This window comes from Procambarus clarkii, chromosome 28 (genome assembly GCF_040958095.1).
Source record: "Procambarus clarkii isolate CNS0578487 chromosome 28, FALCON_Pclarkii_2.0, whole genome shotgun sequence".
In the NCBI taxonomy this organism is placed as follows: Eukaryota; Metazoa; Arthropoda; class Malacostraca; order Decapoda; family Cambaridae; genus Procambarus; species Procambarus clarkii.
Window position 1 is genome coordinate 39,950,044 of NC_091177.1, and position 27,758 is coordinate 39,977,801.

A 27,758-nucleotide genomic window follows, 5' to 3' on the forward strand; every position below is an offset into this window, starting at 1 on the left:
TTAACTGCCAGACATTTTTATTAATAAGTTACACTAGAAACAGAAAGGTTTATTGTCATGAAAGTATAACTTACATGCTTTATAAAAATCTTTTCCAAGGTCATCTTGTCCTCTTGTTACCTATAAATTCGCACCACAAGGCACAATGATTTTTTTTTTTTCAAAATTAGGAAATACATTTTTCCCTAGTCTAAGGTGAATCAAACTCCAATAAGACTGTTTATGATAGGAGCTATAATCTTGTATGTTCAAATATAGCAAATATCTAGTATAAAAAAGAGTAAATACTGTACTCTAAAATCACAGACATCAAAAGGGTTGTTAATTTTCAATTTGTACATTTTCACTCCAAATTAAAAAATGGTAATTTCCACATCAATAAAATTTCAAGCAACTGATCTGTTATGTATTTTAAATGTAAACCAAAAGGCATACAGAATGTACAGGTTAATAGTGAATAATAATAAAAAAAAGTGCTATGACACCACTGAATGACATTCATGTTTGCATTCGGATGATGCTAAAATATGTCATCCATACTCCAACAGTAAACGTTCCGACGACACTAAAACGTGTCATGTCATACGATTGTTATTCATAAAACATTCATATATTCATACTGTTGCTCATAATCTGTTGTAAATACATTTTTGTTCTTACTTCTGTTCTCTAGAGACTTCTTTGCAAACATTTTGATATGAAATTTAGTTATAATCCAATAAATAACTTAAGAGAATGTAAAATTAATGTAAACTTTTCTGCCAGCAACTTGCACTTTGCTGTATCAGGAACCAAGTCTGGGAAAGAGAATGGAAAATTGCTATTTATAACTACCCAGACATCTTCATATATATGTAGAGGAGAACCTGTACATTTCTAGACAGGCAATTGCATAGAAATACAACAGCCTCTATCTTGAAGTACGTAGCAGCAGCCCGGAGAGCACGGAACGATTACGGTCGGGAAAGAACAGAGGCGCCAGACACACAAAGTGTTAACAACATAAACAAGACTTACATGCACACTAAGTGTCAGCTCCATACAAGATAAAATTGAATTTGCCAGAAATGCATCTTTTTTGTCCTCAGTTTTAAAGTTTTATATGTAATACCTCGACTTAGTATGATAATTCTTGATACATCATATCAGGTTATTTAACAAAGCATTCTTGGTTCTTTTGTCATATTACAAATTCAACACATTTGCATACACCAACATTTAAATCAGGAATAGAAATGCCTGCTTAAAATACATAACATTCTCTGAAATTTTCTACATTTTGGTACCTGTAATATGTTGCAAGAATCATATTTCGGTGTGTTCTTTAAATTGGGTATTCTCAAATTATTGCATTACTTTTTGTTTTCTCAATAATATTAGTTGACCGATATTAAAAGCTTATACTGTACTGTATGAGTGAACTAAACAAACTTTACAATTTACATTCATTTATTCAAATTTAGCTTGACAAATGACAAATTGCCTGATAAGAAAAAATACACAGTTATACCTTTAAGGCAACAATGAACCACAGATGATCACTGTGCTTGTGAAGCCAGGAACTTTTTTATTTCTGCCAGCAACTCTCGCTTCACTGTATCGGGTACCAATTCTGTGGACGAGAATGGAAAATTGCTATTTACAACAACCTTGACATCTTCATAATATATTTAGAGGAGAACCTATACATAGGCGGTATGCCTAAGTGGTAGTGAGGAGGACAGACAAGATGATAACAGACCGTTTGAAGTAGTAGTGAACAAAAAGAAACAGAGAAATAATAACAGACAGCGAGACAGTGAGAGTGACGATGAGATTACAAAGAGACCAAAGAATGAGACCCTACTCAGCAAGACTCAAGACAAGCAAGACAAGACAAGACAAGAAGAAAGAGGCTGTTGTTCCCTACAACATGCCAATTGAATTTCCACCAAAAGCTAGAGTGGACGGTACGTCTAGCTAAACAATGTTTGGAATACGAACCACTTTTCAAGGAGGGTCTTCACCGGCCCTACATAACAGTTGGGACTGAACAGGCCGTGGAACGCCTCACGACGGTTGGTTTTGAAAATGTAGTGATGGTTCCTCCAGAAGAAGGTATGTTGCACACAAAGATCATAGTTTTCAAGTTTCCAACTTATTTGGATCCTGACTGTCTTCTTCTTAACAATGATAATGTTGTCTGGGCAAAGAGGAACAGTGTTCGTGGTGACAAACAAAGCCAGGTTGTTGCCTTGGTAAAGGGTGAGGCGCCGGAGAAAATTTTTGTGCAACGACTAGGCTATAGGAACGTTGCAAAATACGTTGAGGAGCCCATACTGTGCATGAAGTGTTCACGTTGGGGACATATGGCATGGAAATGCCAGTTTGACCCCAGGTGTCGGTATTGTGGGAAAAAACACGACTCGCGAGAGTGTAGAGTCAAGATTGAAAGAAGTGAAAAAATCATCCCATTTTGTTGCAACTGTCGAGGCAGCCACAATGCTGGTTCCTCTCTATGCCCCATGTAGCCTCATCTGAAAGAGACTAGGACGGGTCTTACAAGCAGGATAGATGTATCCTCGCAGCAAGGAAAGATTGTGCAAGAGGAACATGGAGGAAACAGTTGGAAGCCAACGGCAGCCCCTATGATCAATGTGTGGGAAAAAGGGACGGAGAAAGTAAAGGCGAGCTTAGGGAAAGTACATCATGCAGTGGAAAAACTGAAACCTTGTGACGACAAGGTTCAGGACAATATGGTCGCCTCTGAGGTTGGTAATCAAATTTTGGAGTATCTAAAAAAACTAGATAAGAGGATTGAGGCATTGGAAAAATTGGCTATGGAAGGTAGACGGGGTGAAGATGGTGGTGAAACAGGACGTGTAATTGAAAGTATAACGGGACGTGAAATGGAAAGTGAAACGTGTGTAGAAGAAAGTAATGATGTGCATGAGGTAACGATGATAGAGGATAGTCAGGAGAATACACTTTCTAGTAGTGTTCTCGGTGTTCAACCTCCTGTTGTGACAAATGGTGAAAGAACGGTTAGAGTAAAACGGGTTACAGAAATAACAAAGAAAATAGATATGAATAATATTACCTTCGATGTTAGTAGTAGTTGTGAAAGTGGGGAGAAATAAAAAATGTTACGGTGTTGGAAGGAAGTTTCTAAGGTACTCTCGTATCTCATGGAATGTGACGGACAGGGCAAAGGTAGTTTTATTATTAATCATGGATGAAAGTAAATTGAGAATATCTTGGAACATTAATGGATTAAAAACTAGAGCGGTGGATGTACACTATTATACTCTTAGAGAAGATATTGACATAGTAGCACTCCAAGAAACTGGGGATAGGGATGGTAGCATACTGAGGCTAAATGGCTATAGAGGCTTTCACTTATATGCTGATGGAGGAACTAGGGGGGTCTCATGTTATGTCAAAAGTACCATACCTGCCGAGATAACTGAAATCCCTCAGAGATATAGAGGTATTGAAAGTATTAGCTTGCGGATACAATTAAAGGACCAAGAGTTAAATTTCATTAATCTATACATCTCTGATAGCTACCTTGATTTAAGATACTTGCCAGATTCCTTCTTTTCTGAAGATACACTTGTGGTAGGGGATTTTAATGCCAGACACCCAGCTTTAGGATCAAGGGGTAAAGCAAATAGGAATGGTTGCAGATGGTACCAGTTTTTGCAGGAACATGAAGATGTTCAACTGCTGGGCGAGCCCTCTCCTACTCATTTGAGGGGAGGGAGATTAGATTATGCTTGTTTAATAAATGCTGAGGGCATAGAGGGGAATTGTCTTACTGTGGATGAAATGCTAAGTGATCATAATGCATTACAAATACAGCTTAAACTAGATAAAAAGCATGCCTGCCTTCAGAGGAAAAGGTTAAAGTTTAATGAGGGAGAATTAAGGGGTCTTGTTGGCCATATTAAGTCTTGGTATGATACTTATAAGCCAGTTTCAGCAGAAGCATTTTATGAAGATTTAATTAAGGAGGTAGATGTATTTAATGCAATATTGAACCGGAAAACATCTAGTATAAAAAGGCATCCCCCCAGAAAAGAAAATTATACACATGACAAGATGCTTAAGGGGTGGACATTAACAATGAGAAGAGCTCACAGGGATTGGAATAGGAATGGTAGGACTGAGGAAGGGAAGAATGCTTTACTGGCAGTTGCTAGGCTGTGTGGGGAGAAGAGAAAGGAAATTAGGAGCAAGTATTGGCAGGAATTTGCAGAGAAAGTTGGGAGTAACAGAAACTTGAAGGAAATCTGGCAAGATGTAAATAAAATAAGGGTTAAAAAGCATAATTTTGTTGCACATCCAGACCCGCAAGGAATTGCAAATGGGCTCGTAAATAAATGGGCGGAAGCTGCCAAACTTAGTTCATTACCCGCTGTAACGAGAGAGTCATTAGATTCTTGGAAAGATCTAAGAAAGGATTTTATACTTATAGCAGGTAACAGTGGTGATGTCACTTGCACAGGTATTACCAGAGAAGAACTAATAACGGCGATTAAAGTTGGGAAATCTACCGCACCTGGGGAGGATGGAGTAACTTATGAAATACTTAATGAACTTGCCATTATGACGAAAAGCCCACTTTTAGACCTCTTTAATATTAGTTATAAAGAGGGCAGTATTCCCAGTAAATGGAAAAAAGCTATGATCATCCCTATCCCTAAAGCCAATGGAGAGTATAGACCTGTGTCTTTAATCTCGTGTTTTTGTAAAATGATGGAGAGGATCATTTTAAATAGACTTTTATATATAATAGGTGATCAGCTGTCTAGTAATTTGTTCGGGTTCCTCAAAGGAAAAAGTACCTCTGATTGTATTATTAAATGTCTAGCTAATGAAAATGATTATGATAGAATTTTCATTGATTTACAAGGAGCTTTTGATAAAGCCAACAAAGGGGTTATTTTATATGAACTAGCTAGTCTTGGTGTTAAAGGGAAATTATTGCGCTGGATAGGGGATTATCTTTACGAAAGGAAGGCTCAGGTGTGGTATCAAGGTTGTATGTCAGGTGTGAGGTCTTTTGAACTCGGCACACCTCAAGGAGGAGTGTTGAGTCCCACCCTGTTTAATGTACTAATGAATAAGATCATCTGAGAGATACTCAAATGGGGTAACTCCGATCATATATGCCGATGATATTTTGTTTCAGGGCAAAGATATTTCAAAGGTTCAAACAGTGTTGGTCAAAATCGGAAACCTGTGTCACCATATGGGACTGGTGGTTAATGAAAATGAAACTAAGTTTGAATGTAGAAGTCGGAGCCCCATTGTATTGAAAATAAACGGTAAAAATATAGAGAGTTAATATATATAAATATTTAGGCATATATGTTGGATATATCCATGAGAGTTTGGAAGCCGAGATGAACAGACTGTTGGGTCAATGTCGGAAGAGATTACAACCTCTGAAGGCCTTAGCATGCTGTGGAAAGAGAGTGGGAGTCCCTGTGCTACGAATGATATACTTGAGTACTGTAAGATCTCTTATTGATTATGCTGCACCTGTCATTTCTTGTTTTGGTAAAGGTAGGATGGGCAAGTTGGAGAAGGTACAAAATGAAGCCATGAGAATTATCTTAGGATGCCCAAGAAATGCTATGACTGAGATAATGAGGATGGAGTTGAATCTGCAGAGTATTGGGGATAGAATTGAAGAGATAAATGTAGCCTCTGCCATTAGATTAATGAGAGGTGGGGGAGCTAATGAATTAATCCTTTCGGTTCAAAAGGTGGGAAGTAGTGAACAGTGTATGATGAAGAAGTGAGTATATATGAATAAATTATGTTTTAATGTTATAAAGTATGATATTATTACAGAGTGTATTGCTGTGCCCAAGAGAAAATTTACACCACCATGGGAGGATTGTAATGTAGATGTAGTAATTACTCCCTTGCATAAGAAAAAAAGTATGTATGAAATAGGAGAGCTGAGGGCAACATATGATTGTATAATTAAAAAACTGCCTACAGAAAACACTCTACATGTATATTGCGATGGGTCAGTAGCTAGGGATGGGAAGGCAGGATGTGGAGTCTTGATCAGGGAGTACACTGACATCGGCACTGTAGATACTGTTATTGGACGCCGCTTAACTGACAATGTCTCTTCAACGCAGGCTGAACTCCAAGGAGTATTAGCAGGATTACAGGAAGTAGTCAAATGTGGTAAAAATGTTTGCTTCTTTATTGACAGCAGAGGAGCGTTAGAGTCTTTAACCCTTACACTGCTCAGGGGTCATATGGACATTTACACCCCTGTGCGCAAGAAAAAAAAAAAATTCAAAATTTTTTTTTCGTCTTCTAAACATGTTAACACTTTCGCGCTTTATATTAGAGATAACTCGTCACTGGTTTTTCTTACGATTCCGCATAACTGCCTACTTTTCTCGTCAATCGAAAAAATATTTCTATAAATTCCAATTTTTAACCAAAATGGATGGGGATACTTTTGTTTTGTAGAGAATTTATTTGCGAATTTTTTGGTACCAGAATGAATATTATATCACATAAACTTCTATGAGTAAAAAAAAAAATACACAAAGTATGTTTGGGGGTGTGGCGAGCGTGTGGCGAGCGTGTGGCAGTGGGTTCCCTTTAGCCGTTGATATATCCAACACGTGGGAAATATTTGTATGTGTTATGTATATGTCTGTGTAGGGAATTTTACTGCGATCACTGTCATACAAATTATAAAATGTTTCAACAAGTATAAACATGACAAACATCAAACGAACGAAAACAATGCGTTCGTTTCTGCCGCGAACGCATACTGAGCGACGTGGTTCTATATTTGGCGCTTCTCTTACACATGCTTTGTACAAATGTTATACAGTTCATCTTATAGAAAATTTTATTGCGAACACATTGGTATAAAAAAGAAATACGTACATAGAAAAGTAGGGTCAGGAAACGTATAAACTTTCCAAGCATGATTTCCCACCTGTGTTTTCGACAGTGCGCTCGCGGCTAACTGCTCTCCACTTCACACACTCTTGCGGGTGGGCAATTACCTATATTAAACATTCATATGCATATGTCCGTGTAGAGAATTTTATTGCGATTCCAATGATACCAAAATTAGCGATGTAGGACAACTGTAGGCTTCGCAACCATTAAGAGAGAGGAAACATTTTGTTGCTGTTTGGCGCTCTCGGCGAGTGATCTGCATAGTTTTTTATTTGGTGTTGATACTCCTTATGCTTGGGCGGCATTTTATAGGTATGCTCTTATAGACAATTTCATTGCGAACACAGTGATACCAAATTTAAATACGTGCGCCTTCAATTATTGTCAGGACAGTCAAAAGAGTGTACACTTTTTCGGTCTTACCGCGTAGGCGCGCGAAGTGCCGAAAGCATCTGGGGTATTGTTTTTTTTTGAGCGCCGAGAGCGCGAAAGTATTAATTTGTGTCCCCTGAGCACGGAAAAAAAAAAAAATCGTAGGCGACATATTTTGGGCGCAATTGACCGAGGAAGTCTGGCAAAAAGTGGGCGTTGACAGAGCGGTCGTCAGACCCGGTCAGCGTCACCCGCGTTGACAGATGGGAGTTGCCACAAAGATATTATTACCTAATTGTTTCAATGTCTCCGATTGATTTTTTCTTAGTTTTTTTTGCAGTAATATTATTCAATAGTGTGTATTGTAATATATTTATATAATAAAAGTGGTTAATAATCGCTATACTCAAAAGTATGATGTGCATATTAGTGATTCAATTATTATGTTTATAAAACAATAAACAAATAGTTTTGCTGCTATTACACTCTATACACAGGTTATATATAAGTATCTGCATGTTTTGGTCACCATAACGAACCACTAAGTTGGTATTGAGTCGAAAAGCAACGAAGAGTTACCTCCACACACCAGCCAGCCACTCGCTGCCACTCCCTCAACACACGCACTAAACTTTCTCCCCCAACAATACCATTTGTGGTGTTATTACACTATATACAGACGTTATATATAAGTATGTGTATATTTTGTTCACCACAACTGTACAGCTAAGCTGATATAGTTAGTTCAGGCACTAAGAGTCGTCGCTATACACAGATGGCGGCTGACGGCTCCCTCACTCTTTCAAGGTCACACGCACTAAACTTTCTCCCCCAACAATACCTTTTGCAGTGTTATTACCCTATATACATATATTATATATAAATATCTACATGTTTTATGCACCGTAACTGTACACCTAAGCTTGTAGTGCGCCCAAAGAGCATAGTGGCCACCCTCTAAACAGCTAGACAAATCGTGCAGACGACGTCACCTCCGTCACCCATATGGCTCCTCCCCAGCATAATCCTTTTGCTTTTATTACACTAATACACACATTATATATAAGTATCTATATTTGTGTTCACCATAGAGAACCACTGACCTGGTATGGTGAACGCAAACAATAACAGGTGGCCACACAGTCAGTAAACGATGCTGTCTCCCTCCGTCTCTCAGCATCACTCCTCCCACAGCGCTAATTATTACAACAATCCTGCTATTATCACAACCCTGGTTATTTATATCACAGTCATTGGTCATCTGTAATATTGTCATCGCTAAATAATAACAATTATATATTTATTTTGACATTTTTCGGCGATGCTGTGGTCACAAGCTGAACATCAATGCTGTTCGCTCATGCTGCGTGCGCCGGCCTTGGTTGCTCCAACAGTACTGTGCCTCTCACACCTGAGAATATTGCCCACGATTTTTTTTTTAAATGGCATCTGTTTACAAAAGCCCTGAGGAAGCTACTGTGAACCCCGTGTAGCCGCGGGCCATTTGAATCAGGCCTGGCACCCTATGGCGTATATATACGCCATGCGCACCATGGGACATGTTACTCAGGGCGTATATATACGCCATGCGCAGTTTAAGGGTTAAATAGCAGACGCCCAGTATATCAGAATATTGTGATAGAGTGTAGAGAGAATGTTAAGAGACTAGAAAAAACTGGGTATAAAGTAAGATTCATGTGGATCCCTTCACATGTGGGAATACTGTTAAATGAGGTAGTTGATGACATAGCGAAGAGAGTCACTGAAAAAACTCTTGTTGATGTTGTATGTCAGTTAACCTTGAAACAAATAAAAACAAGAATCAAGATGATCCAGGAGGGTGAAGAAATGGTAAAGAGAATGGCAATGGTGGACAGTAGTAACACACTTAAGAATTATTCAATAATAAATACAAATTCGTCCTTCACTTATGGTAAAGGAAAGTCTACTTGGAAGGATTCAATTTACATGAGATTAAGATTAGGATACAAATATATCTGGCAATATGGTGTTGATGTCAGTGAAAAAGATAAGGAGTGTAAATTATGTAGTATGCCGCACGCCCACACCTTAGAACATTATGTATTAGAGTGTCAACTTATTGAAAACTATAGAAATAAGGAAATAAATAGTGTACCACATCAAATTGTTTGGATGTGTGATCATGGTTTGATAGACAGTATACTTAGGAGCTACAAGAATTTTGCCCCCAGAGTGTAACAATTATATGCTGTACTTACTATATAAACCTGCAATGTTAAATGGGATTCTTGTAATGTTATTTGTCTATTTGTACTCATTGAATTTGTGTGCCCCTTGAGGGACTTGAAGTAGAGGGGGGTAGAAATAGCCTAAGCTACTCTATCCCTTTGAGATGTATTTATTGCTTATCTCAATAAACATACTTGAACTTGAACTTTAACCTATACATTCTAGACAGGCAGTGTAGAAAAACAACAGCCTCAATCTTGAGCTATGTAGTAAAACTGGTAACAGGAGTGAATATTCTCCAAGCATGTACACACTAAGAAAACAGTAGGTTTAGGAAAAGGCCTCACTACTTAAAGGGAAAATGTCAGTGATTTTGGGATAGGAAAATATGAAATAGATAGGAATCGCCCCTTAAGAGCAATATTTCATGGAAATTTATTTTAAAGATAATATTTTTGGGGTGGAAGGATTAATTCAATTTATATTATTTCTCATGGGAAAATTTGTTTTGAGTTCTGAATTTTTGAGTTACGACACGTTTCTGGGAACGGATTAAATTCGTAAATGGAGGTACCACTGTAAAGGTTTCACTATGGCTGCACCAACAACATCAAATGTGGCAAATGCTTTGGTTCTCATTACACATGTGACTGTGTGTCAGATATACTCTGCTGTTCCAACTGTGGTGGTGATCATGCCATTACAATACAACCTCGATCCAACGTACCCAGATTTAACGAATCTCCGGCTAGGTCGCAACTTTTCAGGCCGGATTTACTCAATCGGTTCGACGAACAATGGTTCGCCGAAGCGGGGAATGTGCAGATTAGCTTACGATGTTGGAACAGAGTTCACAGACTGGTGGAAAACTTTCCCCATTCTATCACAGTTAATAATCCCTACATATGACAAGTTGGACCACAGAAGTGGACCATATCCACTTGTGTGGACAAGTGGACCAAGTGGGAAAGATTGACCATTGAGGATCACCCTAAACGGTGCCAAACAGATGAAAGAAGTACTAAGGAATGCTAAATAATTACAAAGTGACGAGGAAGGGAAAGTATGGTAGTTAAGACGAGATCTTTCAAAAGAAGACAGAGAGAAGCTGAAACTGAACCTCGTCGAGGCAAAACGTCTAAATGAGAGCAGGAATGAAGAAGAAATCAATTCTTTTTTCTACAAAATGATAGTGATAGGCAGACCAGTAAAATGGTACAAAAAGGCAAACCAACAAAATCACTAGAGAAAGGGGTAGTGAAGAATAAGGAGAGGGGGAAACATGTTCCTTAAAATTACAAACACCAACATAGAAGGAGTGAGATCAAAGATACTGGAGTTAAGTGATGTAATACAGCTGCAGACACCATACGAGTGATGAATGTAGAGAGAGGAGCGTATGCCTATCCGCCCCCCAAGAAGTACAGTATGGGACATACTTAAGGAGGGAAATGGCCTTAGAGCATTCAGCACAGAGGTAAGAGATATGGGCTGACCAAGACAAACAAGTGTCAAAGAGTAACCCCAGAAGCTTAGCGGAATCCTTGTACACAAGGGGATGTCCATAAAGAGACAAAGAGGGATAAAGAATGACACGCCTCTGAGTAAAAGTCATAGCTCAAGTCTTAGATGCAGAGAACTTGAAGCCATGATCGGTGGCCCAAGACGACACGGCATCAATTGCAAGTTGAAGCCGCCGTTGAAGGAGAGGCGAATCATCACCCCGACAGCAAAGGGTAAGATCATCGACGTAGAGAACGGAGAAGACGCCAGAAGGAAGGAAGGAAAGAAGACCATTGAGAGCAACAAGAAAAAGAGTAGAGCTCAGAACACTACCTTGGGGCACACCCTCATATTGCCGAAAAGGTGCAGAGAGAGTGGTACCGAGCCTCATTCAAAAGGAACGATGAGAGAGGAAACTTTGGAGGAAGAGAGGGAGATTCCCATGAAGGCCAAAAGAATGAAGTTGGGACAAAATATGACACCCAGGTAGTGTTATAAGCCTTTTCCAGGTCAAAAAGGACGGCAACAACGGAGGTCTTCGCAGCAAAAGCAGTACGAATATAGACCTCCAAATTCACCAGGACATCTGTTGTGCTGCGGCATTTGCGAAAACCAAATTGAGAAGGAGAAAGGAGGTGATAGTGCTCTAAGAACCACATCAGACGAACGTTAACCATACGTTCAAAGAGCTTGCAGACACAACTCGTGAGGCCGATTGGACGAAGTCCTTGGGGGAAGGCCCAAGAGACCCATGGTTTCCGAACAGGGAGAACAACAGCATCGAGCCAGTCCTCAGGGACTGATGACGACTCCCAGACCCGATTAAAAAGACTCAGTAAATGCTGAGACGAGCACAGAGGGTGATGTCGAAGCATCTCATAATGAATGCCATCGGAGCCTGCCGCTGTAGAACCACAGAGGGGCCAGGGCAGACTGGAGCTCAGAGAGAGAGAGAAGGGATCGTTATAGGGAAGGCAGAGATAGGTACAGAAATCCAAAGGATGAGATTCAAGAGGAGGCTTACGAAGGAAGGAAGGAATGGGGGGGATGAGAACCAGAGCTAACAAACGAAAAGTGGGAACCCAATTCAGTCGCGACCTGCAATGGGTCCGCCACAAGAGTACCACTAAGGTGAAGGACCGGTGAGACATCGGGAACGAACTTACCCGCTATCTTGCGGATACGCTTCCAGATCAGTGGTAGAGGAGTTTGGGACATGATGGTGGAGACATAAGACATCTAACATGCTTATTTAGCCGTACGGATGGTCCTACGGGCCACTGCACTTGCCTTCCAAAACAAAAGAAAAGATTCAGTAGTCTGCCGGCGACGATGTCTCTTCCAGGCTACATGCTTACAGCGGACAGCCTGAGCACAGTCCACATTCCACCAGGGAATGCACTTCCGCATTTCCCGAGAGGAACAGCGAGCAATAGAGAGGAGGGCAGTGTTGAAGACGGTGTCATACAAAAGGAGGAAGGCGCGAGGGAGAGGCAGAATGGAGAGGTCGGAGATAGTAGCACGGAGGGTAAAGAGAGGCCAGTCAGCCCCGGCAAACCGCCACCTAGGGAAGGAGAGGGGAGGGTGAAAAGAGAAAAAGGAAACAAGGATGGGAAAATGGTCACTGCCATATAGGTCATCAAGAACCCTCCACTTGAAATCTAAGTAAAGGGAAGACGAGCAAAGAGAAAGATCAAGACAGGGCAGGAAGCGAGTCCGAGTCTAATTGAGTGGGCTCACCAGAATTCAGAAGAGACGGGGAAGAAGAGAGGATGAACGGTTCGAGAAGGCGACCTCGGGAGTTTATCAGAACATCACCCCAAAGGGTATGTCGACAACTGAAATCACCTAGCAGGAGCACAGGCTCCGGCAAGGAGTCCAGAAGGTGTTTAAGATCAGGAAGTGAAAGCAGGACATTTGGGGGAAGTTGAATGGAACAAACCGTGTACCACTTACACACAAAGATACAGGCACCAGAACATTGGAAAAGTGATGGAAAAAAGTAAAGGGACGAGAGGAACATCAGAGCAAATCAAGAGAGCAGAAGAGTTATGGGCTCCAGCTGATGCTGGGGGGGGGGGGGGGGGGAGAGAAAGGAATAGCCACGGAAGCGACTAGGACGAGCACCAAGCATCGGCTCCTGGAGATAGACACAAAGGGGCGAAAACCGGGAAATCAGAAGTTGGAGTTCAAGGAAATTGGCGTAATATCCACGAATGTTCCACTGAAGAAGAGACATTAACAAAATGAGAAAAGATAGCAACAGAGAACAAGGAAGAAACAAAGGTGAAAGAGGAACACAGCATGTTAAAGAAGGTCAGGGTCGGGATCAGGGTCAGCAAAGTCAAGGTTAGGGGGCATGAGTAAACTGAGCAAAGACGGAGGGAAGGCAGCGGGAGAACAGACCAGAGGCGGACGAGTGAGATCCGGAGGAGGAGGAGGAGACAACTGAGAGGAACAGTCAAGGACAGCAGCAGCAGGAGGAGGAGCAGAAAGAGGGGGAGCGCACCTCAGCAAGGGCAGCAACCGAGAGGGAAGCTGGGGCCAAAGAAACCTCCATAGCAGGAACAGGGGGCGCAACTACCAAAACGGGAAGGGATGGAGTGAGAGAGTCAGAGGTAGGGGCGAGGAAGAAAGCGAAGCCTTCTTACCTGCCGGGGAGGAGGAGAGAAGAGGACCCAGGCTTATGCTTCTGACTCAAAGAGACAGGCGTCCCAGCAACAATGTACTGGGCAACAGATTCTAGCGTCTCAACAGGAGAAGCAGAACGAGAGCAAACACAATGGCCGTTGGGAGAGCGATGGACATCAGCTCACACTGACAGGCAGCATGAAGAGCCAACAGATGGAGAAGAAGGACGAGAAGGAGGATCGGAGGGAGACGAGGAAGAAGACATAGGAGACACGACAGACTGGGTAGAAAGGAGGGGGAGCCCCAGACAGAGAGCCATGAGGAGGACCCTTCAGGACAGATCTCAAAGGAACAGAGGAGGTGGCGGTGGGCGTGTCTGGGTCTAAGGCCCGGAAACGGTTGTGAGACCAAGGAAAGCGGGAAGGACAAGAGGAGAGGAAGAGCACAACATGTGAGCATAAGAGACGTTAGTGTAAGGTGGGAGACTGCAAACCTGGTGTTTTTCCTCAGGAAAAGACAAACGTTCCCGGTGCTTCAAGTTGAGGACGGCCGCCTCAAGCTTGTAATGCACACACACGCGCGGGAGAAGGCAGGGTGGGCCTCACTACAATTGAGGCAGCGAGACTGGGGAGAAGTGCACTCCGACTTAGAGTGACCCTCATTCCCACACACAGGACAGAGAGAGACAGTACTGGAGCAGCAGATGACTCCATGCCCAACCCTCCAGCACTTATTACAGAGCCAAGGAAAGGGAATGTACTCCTGGACAGAGCACCTGGCACCAGCAAGAATGACAGAGGGCAGAAGGGTCCTACCATCAAAGGTAATCTTCACAACCCGAAGGGTCTGACGGCGACGACCACGAGGGGACGAGTAAACGTGTCTACCTAGGGGACAGAATGGCCCTGGGCTTCGAGGATATGCCAAATATCAACCGAGCATTCTTGGAGACCCGAACAGGGTTCTCGCCAAGGCAGGATAAGGCAGCCAAGCAGGAGGCTGCATCCTGAGAAGGAGCAGCAACGACACGTGTACCGAGACAGGTGGGGTTGAAGGTAACAGAGGCATCCACGGAATCAACAAGATGCCGATGGAGGGAGAAATCGTCAGGAGGCGTAGAATCAAGAGGGAGGAGATCAAAGTATTTGGCAAATGAAGCGGGACTAAACAAGGCTTGATATGCATTAGTACGAGAAGGAATCGAGCAAGTGCGGCCATGGCGTGGACGGCGTCGAGAACCCCCAGAGAGAGAGAGAGAGAGGGGGGTTAAAATGCACAGTAGTCATAACGAGAGACTGAGCCGTGCCAGGAGACGAGGTGGTCACCACTGGGGGCTTGTGGCTCGACCCAACCACAGAGAAGGGAGGGGAGCCGAGGGGAAGTAGTCAGGAGGGTCAAAGGAGGAGCAAGGTCGGAGCCCAATGCAGCGGGGGGTACAGAGCCCGGTCTTCCAATACAGTCTGACTCGGGGGCTTGGTCGCCCACCCCACGAGCCTGAGAGGGTACAAAAGGAAAATTTACAGACAAAGACGAGAAGTAACACTTTCATTCACAAATGCGCCCCCCACACCCACCATGGAGCCACAATTAGAGGTAGGACACCTAACAAGAAGCTATCGCCGATCATGCTGGGGCCCCCAAGGGGTGCGTCATAAGTATACGCCCCACAAATGCCATCTTAAGAACCGTCAGTCTGTCGAGATCGGGTTCAGTGACAAAAGGAGGATTAACAATAAAAGGTTCCCCTCGCTCTCGACGTTGGGTACTATAGTTCTACGGGTGCAAGAGTATGCCTTATCAAACACCCGGGCATCATAACAAAAGAAGGCCAAAAGAATGAACAAAACAGGCACAAGGTCAACAGGAAATGACAATCTGAAAGGAGAAGAGGGGGGGGGGGGGGAGAAAAACAAAACAAAAGGAAAGGAAAAGGTGTCTGGCAAAATTCGTGAGGACAGCAGCAGGAGCATAAGACCACAAAAGGACAGAGGAATGGCCCATGGAGCATCACACTCCAGCAGCCGCCCACCAAGCCCCCTCACGGCATCAACGAGCCGGACAGGGAGGGGGAGAGAATAATAACAAACTCTGCTTTCAGACAACATTCAGCCCCCTTGTTTAAATCCCTAAACATACTAAACATAAACTCACTCCACACATTCTCTTGTGTCAATTACATTTACAAAGCCCTGTTCTTAAATGTAAACCCTGCTCTGAAACTCTCCCTGGACAGATGTAATAGGACCCATTATCACAACACCAGAAATAAATAGCATTTTGATATTCCCATAGTCAAACTAAATCTGTGTAAACACACTATGCAAATAAAGGGAGCTAGTCTACGGATTTCACTCCCTAATGAATTGAAAAGCTGTCCAACTTTTGCCTCGTACAAAAACAAAACTAAAAAGTACTGTACCTAATTTCATCTTCATAGTTTCCTACCTTGTGCTTTAAAATTGCACTGTATCTAGTGCTTCCCAATCTCCCAATCTTTATACCTGGTTGATACCTGGTTGATGGGGTTCTGGGAGTTCTTCTACTCCCCAAGCCCGGCCCGAGGCCAGGCTTGACTTGGTGAGAGTTTGGTCCACTAGGCTGTTGCTTGGAGCGGCCCGCAGGCCCCACATACCCACCACTGCCCGGTAGGTCCGGCACTCCTTGGAGGAATAAATCTAGTTTCCTCTTGAAGATGTCCACGGTTGTTCCGGCAATATTTCTTATACTTGCTGGGAGGACGTACCTCCCAGGATTATGTACCTAATCCAAACAATTTTACCATTGTGATCATGCTGTCTTCTTATATGTGCTATCAATATGCTGTATTGTGCGTATTAATCTTTGTTAAATTACCAATCAAGCTGTTCATTGCAATCAATCAGAGCTACCGATGTGCTTTAATATGCCTACTAATCTCTCTCATTTCATTTTTTTCTTGCAATGAACCTATCATTTTATAAATTCTGCTAGAATTTACCTACTTAAAATCATCTGTTAGATTAACCCTTGTATGGCGCCTGGCTATTTAACACTTTGACCCAGGGGTGGCGCCGGACATCATCACCAAGTTTTCTCTTGTGTCCGCATGGGTGACTCCGGCTGGAGTCTCGAGAAAAAATATTTGTATAAATTCCAATTTCTATCCGATCTATTTGGGGATAGTTTACAAATGTTCACCATGAAATTTACGTTTTCTCTAATAGCCAAAGAGCTTATTTGGGAGAACGGCATGGCAGTGAATCATCGTGGTACAACAATTGTATTATTGACATGACGAGTATAATCGTAGTTTTTTTATTTGTTGCCGGTTGAACGCATCCTTATGTGACGTTTTATACTTATGTTCTTCTAGAACATTCTATTGTGAACACATTGGTACAAAAATGAAATACGTACATCAAAAAATAATGTCAGGGCAGTGAATTGAATATACACTTTTCAATGCGGGTTTCGCCGATATGCCGCCGCGGGTAACACTTCGGCCACTTCCTACACTCTTGTGGGTGAGCTGCGACATTGATTCTATATTTACATGCATATGTCCGTGTAGAGAATTTTATTGCGATTTCAGTGATACCAAAATTAACCCTGTAGGACAAGTGTGGAGTTGACAACCCTGAAGATAGAAGAAACCTTTCATTGCTGTCTGGCGCTCACGGCTAGTGATCGACGTAGTTTTTTATTTGGTGCTGATCTAACTTATGTTTTGGTGACATTTTATACTTATATTCTTCTAGAACATTCTATTGCGAACACATTGGTACAAAAATGAAATACGTACATCGAAAATTAATGTCAAGACATTGACAAGAGTATACACTTTTAAATGTTGCCGCTCGATCGCCCGAAACGCCGCGCGCACGAGGGGAAAGTTTTTTCCATTCACCGGAGTGCAAAAGTGTTAACATGTCACTCACAGACGCATACAAAAAAAAAAATTTTTTTTTTTCTTCTAAACCTCTTAATTTGTGTTCACTGATCATGGGAAAAATAATAAAAAAATTGTAAGTGGCATATATTGCCCGCTATAGGGCGGGGAAGTCTGGAAAAAAACAGGCGCTGACTCGGCGTGCGTCCCAGATGGTTTATTGCTCGCCAGCTGTCAGGCCGGAGTTGCCACAAAGAGATAATTACCTAATTATTTCAATGTCTCTGATTGATTTTTCGTAGTTTTTTTTGCTGTAATATTATTCAATAGTGTGTAGTGTGATATATTTATATAATAAAATGAGTGAATCATTGCTGTACTCAAAAATATGGTGTGCATATTGTTGATTCAATTATGTTCATCAAACAGTGAACAAATACTTTGTCGGTTATTACACTATATACACAGGTTATAAATAAGTATCTGCATGTTTTGTTCACCATAACGAACCACTAAGTTGCTATTATGAGTCAAAAAGTAACGAGGAGTGACCACCACACACCAGCCAGTCACTCACTCCCTCAACACCTCACTCGCCCACAATCTCCTCCCACCATACTGTTTTTGCTTTTATTCACTATATACAGACGTTATATATAAGTATCTACATTCGTGTTCACCATAACGAACCACTAAGTTGGCATGCTGAGTGGCAGTGCCAGTGGCAGTCCGCCACTGGCTGCTACTTCCTCCCTCCCTCAAGTCACCTGACTCGCCCACATTCTCCTCCCACAATACTGTTTTTTATTTTATTCATTATATACAGACGCTATATATAAGTATTTACATTGGTGTTTACCATAACGAACCACTAAGTTGGTATGTCGAGTGGCAGTGGCAATGGCAGCCAGTGGCAACCTGCCACTGGCTGCCACTCCCTCCCTCCCTCACCTCACCTGACTTGCCACCATTCTCCTCCCACCATACTGTTTTTGCTTTAATATACAGATGTTATATATAAGTATTTACATGTTTTGTTCACCATAACTGTACATCTAAGCTTGTATGGTGAGTAAAGGCACAAAGACGTAGCTACTCACACAGTAAGCTGGTGGCGGCCGCCGTCAAGGCTAGACGCACTAATATTTCTCCTCCAACAATACTGTTTGTGGTGTTATTACACTATATACACACATTATATATAAGTGTCTACCTGTTTTATTCACCATACTTGTACAAGTAAACTGGTATGGTGCCCAAAGACCATAGTGGTCACCAGTAAACAACATGATAAGTCGTGCAGACGACATCACCTCCCTCACCAAAATGGCGGCTCCCAACCTTCTCCTATTACTGTTTATACCCTCTATAAACACGTTATATATAAGTATCTACATTTGTGTTCACCATAGCAAACCACTAAGCTGGTATGGTGAGTGCAGTCAATAAAAAGTGGCCACACACAGTCAGAAGACAATGCCACTACCCTCCCTCCCACAGCATTACTCCTCCCTCCATGGAGCACAGCGATAAATATCACCACAATCCTGCTATTATCAGAACCCTGGTCAGTTTTATCACAGTCAGGGGTCTTCTATAATAATATCATCGCTACATAATAGCATGAACAAGTATATTATGGCATTTTTAGGCGATGCTGTGGTCACAAGCTGAACAGCAGTGCTGTGAGCTCATGCTGCGTGCGTCAGGCTTGGTAGCTCACTCAATACTGAGGCCCCTAACACCCGGGAATTTGACCCACGATTTTTTTTTTAAATGGCGTCTGTTTACAAGAGCCCTGGTGAAGGTGTGGTGAACCCCGTGTATCCATGGGCCGTTTAAATCTTGCGTAGTACTCCAAAGCATCATATGATGCGATGTGTAATTTAAGGGTTAAGGACCTGCCCGAAACGCTGTGGGTACTAATGGCTTTACAAGAATGTAAATACCATGCTATGTATCCTCACAAACCCAATGTACTTTCTTGTATAGAAATAAATAAATAAATAAATAAACCCATGGCACCGCCTACCCGCTGAAGCCGTAAATGCCAAAATCCACTAGAAAATATCATTAGGACAATTGGCGGGACTTAACAAGCCCCCGGTTTTTTGTCCTCGTCGAGGCCACTATATAGATAGTGGCCCTTGGGTTACATATATACGTAAATAAATACCATCGCTTCTCAAATCTTGGGAGCTACAATGAAAGCTATACACTATCTCTTAGAATTATGTAGGTAAACAAAAAATGTAACATATTTGTATACTACAATGTCAGTGCTGACTGTACAAGTTGAAAAACATAATTTTACTTCAAAATGTACTAATTTTATAAGAAAATTTGATGTAAATAAGTAGCAAGTGGTCACGGATAAGCTCTGATATGCTAGCGTCGTGATTGGCTATAGCTGTAAGATGAAAAATGTTACCTTCTCTCTGATTGGCCAAACTAAAAGCCTAGTGACATCTAGCGAGACCTAAGTGAACTACTTAAAAATCTTTGTAAGTTTACTTTTCTGAATCGCCTTTTGGCACGTTCTTAGCTGGTACTTAGGAACCTTCGTAGCACACATACTTATGAAGAAATACACAGAGCTTTGTGAATCTAGGTCCATGATCCTTGTCAAGAGCACATGGCAAGTTGTACTTTAGAGAATAACCAAATACAATTGCTCTTACGTCTGCCTTGAGGTGTGATTTCCTTTACTAAATCATCAACAGTCACTTTCTGTAATCCTCGCTCTCGTACAATCTCTTTAGCATGTTCCTGAAAAAGATAACAGAATTATTTTGCATTGTATTTTTATTGCACAAGTAACAGTGAAAATCTTTATAAACTATTAGATTACTGTGCAGTACTGTACACTATATTGTACAGAACACAATAATATGTCAAATACTGATTATTTAAAATAATACATTAATATTCTAGAAATGTTTTACCGACCTTATACTGTATAATAAATTGTACAAGGATGTTTGCGATGTTTATTCTGAGGCATACTGTGAGGGTACACATACCAACCATGTGTTTTCTTTGTGTGAGGTTAGTCAGATCTCTCATTACTCAAGCATTTTTACAGGCTTTTCTTCTGAGATAATATTGGAGATAGAGCCATGTCATCCAGCAAAAGTAGTACCGTATGTGTAACAGCAAAGGGAAGATGTACTTCCTTACCATGGCTAAGAAGTCATCTGTTTTATTAGAAACATGATTGTGACTGAGGTGCTTAGATGATTATGGCAGTGGTACAAATATTGTTTCTGACTTAATAAACCAGTGTTGAATGTAATGAAACACCTCTTTCTGGTAGAGCCCCAGTGGCTCCCTGAAGCTATATCACTGAGATAGCTTACTGCATCATAACCTGGAATGGAATGGAATTCAATATTCATAAAGAAATGTAAAGTACCAGTTTAAATCTTGCGTAGTACTCCAACATGTCATATGACGTGATGCGCAGTTGACTGGAACAACTTCCAACACGTCATATGATGTGATGCGCACTTTAAGGGTTAAACAAAAAGTTCCAAAGTGTGTTTGTACAAAATGAAATCGTCAGGGAACCAGATACAATAAGAATTCCAGAGAACAACATACAGCACATAAAGGTGTCTAGAGACGAAGTGGAAAAAATGCTCACGGAGCTAAATAAGAACAAGGCAGTTGGTCCAGATGGAGTTTCACCATGGGTTATGAGAGAATGTGCACTTGAACTCAGCATTCCTCTAATTGATTTTTCAGTCATCCCTGTTTACAGGAGTTGTAGCTGATGTGTGGAAAAAGGCTAACATAGTTCCAATCTACAAAAGTAGAAGCAGGGAAGACCCCCTTAATTATAGACCGGTATCATTGACAAGTGTAATAGTCAAAATATTGGAAAAAATAATTAAAACTAAATGGGTAGAACACCTGGAGAGAAATGATATAATATCAGACAGACAGTATGGTTTTCGATCTGGAAGATCCTGTGTATCGAATTTACTCAGTTTCTATGATCGAGCAACAGATATATTACAGGAAAGAGATGGTTGGGTTGACTGCATCTATCTGGACCTAAAAAGGGCTTTTGACAGAGTTCCACATAAGAGGTTGTTCTGGAAACTGGATTTTTAAAAATGACATAGAAAATGACATAGAAAAATGAGGGCAGTGATCAGAGGCAATGTATCGGACTGGAGAAATGTCACAAGTGGAGTACCACAGGGTTCAGTTCTTGCACCAGTGATGTTTATTGTCTACATAAATGATCTACCAGTTGGTATACAGAATTATATGAACATGTTTGCTGATGATGCTAAGATAATAGGAAGGATAAGAAACTTTTTGATAAGAAACAAAAAAAATCGACAAATGAGTGTACAGAACTCCCCCAGGAACACGAACTAACAAGCATGACGTCACAGGAGCCGCGCCGCATGTCTGCGCAGCTCCCCCCTCCCCGGGAGGGGGAAGGGGGGAGCTGCGTCACCCTGAGACAAAGGGACAGAGAAACCCTCAACTCGCACAAAGCGAGAAGGGACGCAAGGGTCTCCACTATTGGACCCGAGAGCCCCTGGGGGGTTTCCCAGGGCCCCTAGACTGGGTCTGCTAAGGGTTATCCCAGGCAGGGCACTGCTAACTGGCGCCTCAAATTACCAAGCAAACTGCTAAAGCTGAACCCACGGGACGTGTCCACCCGTGAAGGCGAAGCAGGGGGGTGCCACCACACAAACGAACCTAATATAAGAGGGGGGGGGGAACACATGGCAGACCCCCCTACCAGACAAAAACAAATATAAAAGAAAAACCACACAAGTGGACAACGTACCTAGAGGGAACAGAGCCGACCGCTGTCATAGGTGAAAACTAGCTACGCAGTACCCTGCGCCCCACCAGTGCTATAACTACCACTTACCCCAAGGTAAACAAGGGAGGAAAACCCGCAAACACTCGGGGAGGCCAAACACCAAGCAGCGAAAAGCCAACAGAGGTAGACCCAAGGTGACTTGTGGAAGGCAACCCCAAGCCCCAAGGGCGATACTTACTGGGCACTCAGGGAAGGTGACCCTAAGCACATGCAGCCCGAGTACCTGAGAATATTACTCCCAGCTCACACGACCACCGTAAGAGCAGCACTGCAAACAAGTCACAGCACTGAGACAAGACCGGAGCTGGAGCCACACGACCGTGCATTATCCCATCAGCCGAGGAACTTGGGCGGAGATCGCCGGCGCGGGGGTTTGGGGCTCCCCCTTCCCCCTCCCGAGGAAGGGGGGGGGGGAAGCTGCGCAGACATGCGGCACAGCTCGTGTGACGTCATGCTTGTTAGTTCGTTTTCTTGTTCCGTATGACGAACGCTGATTTGAGTAACGTCAACACCACATGGTGGGGTCGTGCTGCTTCTTGCACATTCTTAGACGCCTCCGACGATGCACATAAATTATGTTGTTCTTGTTTAAAGATGCTAACGATGCTGGGATATAAAAGGGTGACTGCTGAGATGTTGGAAAGCATTGACGTTTTTGTAGGAAAAAAGAAATGCAATGTCTGATATACAACAAATGTCAAAAAGGTTCGTTCGGTGTTCGGCAGGTAGGCTGATCCATTATAACAATCTTTCTTTGTTTCAAATGTGTTCCATTTGTTTTGTATTTGTCATTTACGTCTCAATAATGGAGAAGCCTACCTTACATACACTGAATAAACCATTACGACATTTTCCTTTCTTCAAATGTGTTCAATATTTATTTTTCATTTGTCCTATAGCAAAAGGTTTGTTCGGTGGTCGGCAGGTAGGCTGCTCCATGTTTCTTACATACAAAAAACGTAAATAATAAAAAAATGAAGAATTTTGAAAACCAATACAAATGTCAAAAAGGTTCGTTCGGTGGTCTACAGGTCGGCTGCTCCATGTTTCTTAAATAAAAAAAAAAAATAAAAAAAAATAAAAGAACTGTTGAAACAATTTGAAAAATGGACAAATGCCTTAAAGGTTCGTTCAGTGTTTGTCGGGTACGCCGCTCCATTATTGAGAAGTAAGTGACAAATACAAAACAAATGGAACACATTTGAAACAAAGAAAGATTGTCATAATGGAGCAGCCTACCCAACAAACACTGAACGAACCTTTTGCTATAACGAATATGAAAGACAAGGGCTGCTGGCTGGGTTAGTACTGCGTGAGCAACCAATTGTGGCACACATGCCTCTGGCTCTCAAACACCTGTCTCACACGGTGTTGAAAGACTGCGCTCAGTCGGTGCAATTCAGACCCTATTGTTTGAAGAACATAAGGGTCATAACATTGGTGAAGCTAGGCGCAATAAGGGCTTAACACAACGGTCGGATGCCAGTGATACAGCACCTATGAGGATGATACAGCGAGCGTATCCAGTTGTAGCTCTGAGCCCCACCCTTGCCATCTCGAATTTATATAGATGATACATAGATGAATCGTTTTCTGCGTTCAGTGATGTTGCATCTGATACAAGTAGCATAGATGAACAGTGTTAGCGGCTTCCATGGTGGTGTTGTTCATTGATATTTTCAAGATTAGCTGAATCTCTTCCTGACTGATGGACACTCTTTGAGGCTAGCTGAATCTCTTCCTGTGCGGGACCTTACAAAGCGATCTTTTCAAGACTACCTTACAAATTGAGCTTTTCCTATAATCGTTTCAATACTACCTTATGCTTTACAAGCTTGGCTACATACCACCTATAGCCTACATACCACCTTGGACCTATACTGTTTCTGGTATATGTAAATGATCTCCCAGAGGGTATAGATTCGTTCCTCTCAATGTTTGCTGACGATGCAAAAATTATGAGGAGGATTGAAACAGAGGATGATAGTAGGAGGCTACAAGATGACCTAGACAGACTGAGTGAATGGTCCAACAAAGGCTGTTGAAGTTCAACTTGAGTAAATGCAAAGTAATGAAACTAGGCAGTGGAAACAGGAGGCCAGACACAGGATACAGAATAGGAGATGAAGTACTTAATAAAACAGACAGAGAGAAAGATCTAGGAGTTGATAACACACCAAACCTCTCTCCTGAAGCCCACATAAAGAGAATAACGTCTGCGGCATATGCGAGGCTAGCTAACATCAGAACAGCGTTCAGGAACCTGTGTAAGGAATCACTCAGAATCTTGTACACCACATATGTAAGACCAATCCTGGAGTATGCGGCCCCAGCATGGAGCCCGTACCTTGTCAAGCACAAGACGAAGCTGGAAAAAGTCCAAAGGTATGCTACTAGACTAGTCCCAGAACTAAGAGGCATGAGTTATGAGGAAAGGCTGCGGGAAATGCACCTTACGACATTGGAAGACAGAAGAGTAAGGGGGGGACATGATCACAATCTACAAAATCCTCAGGGGAATCGACCGGGTAAACAAGGATAAACTATTCAACACTGGCGGGACGTGAACAAGGGGACACAGGTGGAAGCTGAGTACGCAAATGAGCCACAGAGACATTAGAAAGAACTTTTTCAGTGTCAGAGTAGTTAGTAAATGGAATGCACTAGGAAGTGATGTGGTGGAGGCTGACTCCATACACAGTTTCAAATGTAGATATGACAGAGCCCAGCAGGCTCAGGAATCTGTACATCAGTTGATTGACGGTTGAGAGGCGGGACCAAAGAGCCAGAGCTCAACCCCCGCAAACACAACTAGGTGAGTACATACATGCTTCCGTCCCCTAACAAAACAAATTAATTACAAGACAAGAAACAAGGCATGACAGACCAGATCTCATCGAAGCTTTTAAAAAACTGTACTTGGAGGATGCTGATCCAAACAATTTCTTTCAAAGGTCAGATGTAACACCAACAAAGAGCAACGGTTTCAAGCTAAAAGCAAGGCCACACTGTAGGACTGAACACAGGAGATGCTTTTTCGCCCTCCCAGTGACTATAAGAAATATTGCCAGAACAACTGTGGACATCTTTAAGTAAAACTAGACTGTTTTCTAAAAGAAGTTCCGGACCAACTGGGCTGTGGTGAGTATGTAGGTATGTGAGTCTGCGGGCCGCTCCAAGCAACAGGCTGGTGGACCAAATACAACAAATACAAATATTTATTCAGGTAAAGTACATACATACAAGGTGAGATACAAAAAGTTGATGGATTTATAGATAGAGCTAGTACATACAATGCCTAAAGCCACTATTACGCAAAGCGTTTCAGGCAGGAAAAACACTAAGACTAAAACTTAATACTCGGTGAGACCAAACTTTCACAAGTCAGGCCGGGTTTGGGGAGAAGAACAACTCCCAGAACCCCATCGAGCAGGTACCTACAGGGTTATTAACACCGGAACCACCTACCCGCCGAAGCCGTCAAAGACAAAACTGCTACTTTTAAATGCAGCTGGAAAAAATCATCAGGGCAAATGTGGCTATGCAGCTAGCATCCTGCCCTCATCGAGGCCACTGAATTGTTAGCGGCCATCAAGTAAATTCAGGTAAATAATAATAATAATAATATTATTATTATTATTAATTTATTTAGGAAAAGTACATACATAGTTACAGAGTTACAGTACAGTACAAATATTCTGTTAGATTTAAAGATAGAGGTAGCACATACAATACCTAAAGCCACTAGTACGCATAGTGTTTCGGGCAAGGTGCGGTGGGGAAAAAAACACTTAGACTAAAACTTAATAGTAATTGAGCTTAAAAGTATAAATCGAGTTGAAAGAAAATAATAGAAGATGAAAAAAAAGGGGGGAACATGGTAGGAAATAGCCAATATACAAGTTGGTCAACAAACAGCATTTTTTTTTTAAATAGTAAGACATTGGTTGACATTTATAAGTAAGGTAGGTTACATGGAGTCAATTAGGTAGCACCTAGATTTCATCTCACTATGGCTGAGAGAGGTACAATCTTTGACATGATTGGGAAGGTCATTCCACATTATGGGTCCCTTGATTTGTAGAGCATTCCTAGTTTGATTAAGTCTCACTCTTGGAATATCAAATAGGTATTTGTTTCTGGTGTGGTGCACATGAGTTCTGTTACAACCTTCTAGGAAGCGTTGAAGGTCAGGATTGACATTACAATTCAATTTTAAATATATAGAGCACACAAGAGAGGATGTGCAGTGACTTAATATCTAACATATTCAGAGATTTGAGTAAGGGTGCCAAGTGCTGTCTGGGGCCAGTTAGATATTGTTCAAACAGCAGCTTTGTGTTGGGTATTTAGAGGACATAAGTGATTTTGGATATTATTCCCTAAGAGTCATCAAGTTTCTGTGGATCCCCTCCCATGTTGGAATATGTGGGAATGAACGAGCAGATGTGCTGGCTGCTGAAGGCACTGAAGGAGACCATATTGAATACTTCATACCCAATTCTCTACTACAAATTAGAGGTATTGTCAGGCAACATCACCGTGACAAGGTAACTGAGGAAAGGAGGATAGAAGCACAAATCAGTGAATCTGTACGCTGGTACAATATGGTTGCAGCTGGCAATCCCAATCATTATGGCCGAAGAGGAGGAGGACGAGGGAGATAATCAGTAATAGCGAGAATCCGTCTTGGATACAAATATCCATGGAGATATGGAATGGAAACAACAGTTGATCAGCGAAGTTGCAGAATCTGTGGTGAGAGTGATGGACACCGCCTTGACCACTATCTACGTAAATGTGAACACCTGAGAGAAATCAGAAGTATGTGTAGAGTAATAAACCCCACATTGTTTGAGTTAGGAAAACACTATTTGTCAAATATTGTTACTGTTCTTAAAAGATTTCTCCATTTTGCACCCGCAAGATAACGTAAACTTTTAAGGGTTGATAGATGTTAATCTTCTTGTTTGAAGAGCTGTTCACTTGAGACAGTTAAGCAAGTCCCAGCTGTGTCTGGGTACAAGTGACAGGATGAACAACCCAGCGGGTTTTCTTCCTATTGGGGAATGTTGTACATGCTGCTATGGCGGTATGTCCACTCACAAGATGAGTGGCGCTGCCCAATAAACTCGCCCCTCGGGTCAAAATTTAAAATTTAATTACTCCCTAACCTTGAGCTCGTCCCTCCAGCCACACTCCGTCAGCCGCTGCCGCAGCATATCCTTCAGCCTTTCCTTCTCTCCAGTCTCCACCAGTTTCTGGTTGATGGAGTTTTTCATTTGTGTGCTTCGGTCGGACATTGTCGTGGCAAACCTGGCAGGACTGCTTGTCGACCCGTTTGTTGTGGCGACGCGGAGCAGAGTGCCACAATTACAAGACTGTAAT

At 42.1% G+C, this 27,758-nt stretch overlaps 1 protein-coding gene across 2 annotated transcripts; it reads right to left on the minus strand.

Moving 5' to 3' along the window:
- LOC123755064 (transcription and mRNA export factor ENY2) lies at positions 1-27,758 on the minus strand. Of its 2 annotated transcripts, XM_069332946.1 has the most exons (4): positions 27,545-27,758; positions 20,200-20,287; positions 1,511-1,612; positions 1-797 (listed from the first exon to the last, which is right to left on the minus strand). In XM_069332946.1, the coding sequence occupies exons 1-3, from the start codon at positions 27,671-27,673 to the stop codon at positions 1,539-1,541; spliced, it is 291 nt and encodes a 96-aa protein (XP_069189047.1). In that variant the 5' UTR covers positions 27,674-27,758; the 3' UTR covers positions 1-797; positions 1,511-1,538. The 2 variants fall into 2 exon arrangements, with proteins under 2 accessions (XP_069189047.1, XP_069189046.1); XM_069332945.1 differs by having other exon boundaries at positions 1-1,612; positions 27,545-27,757.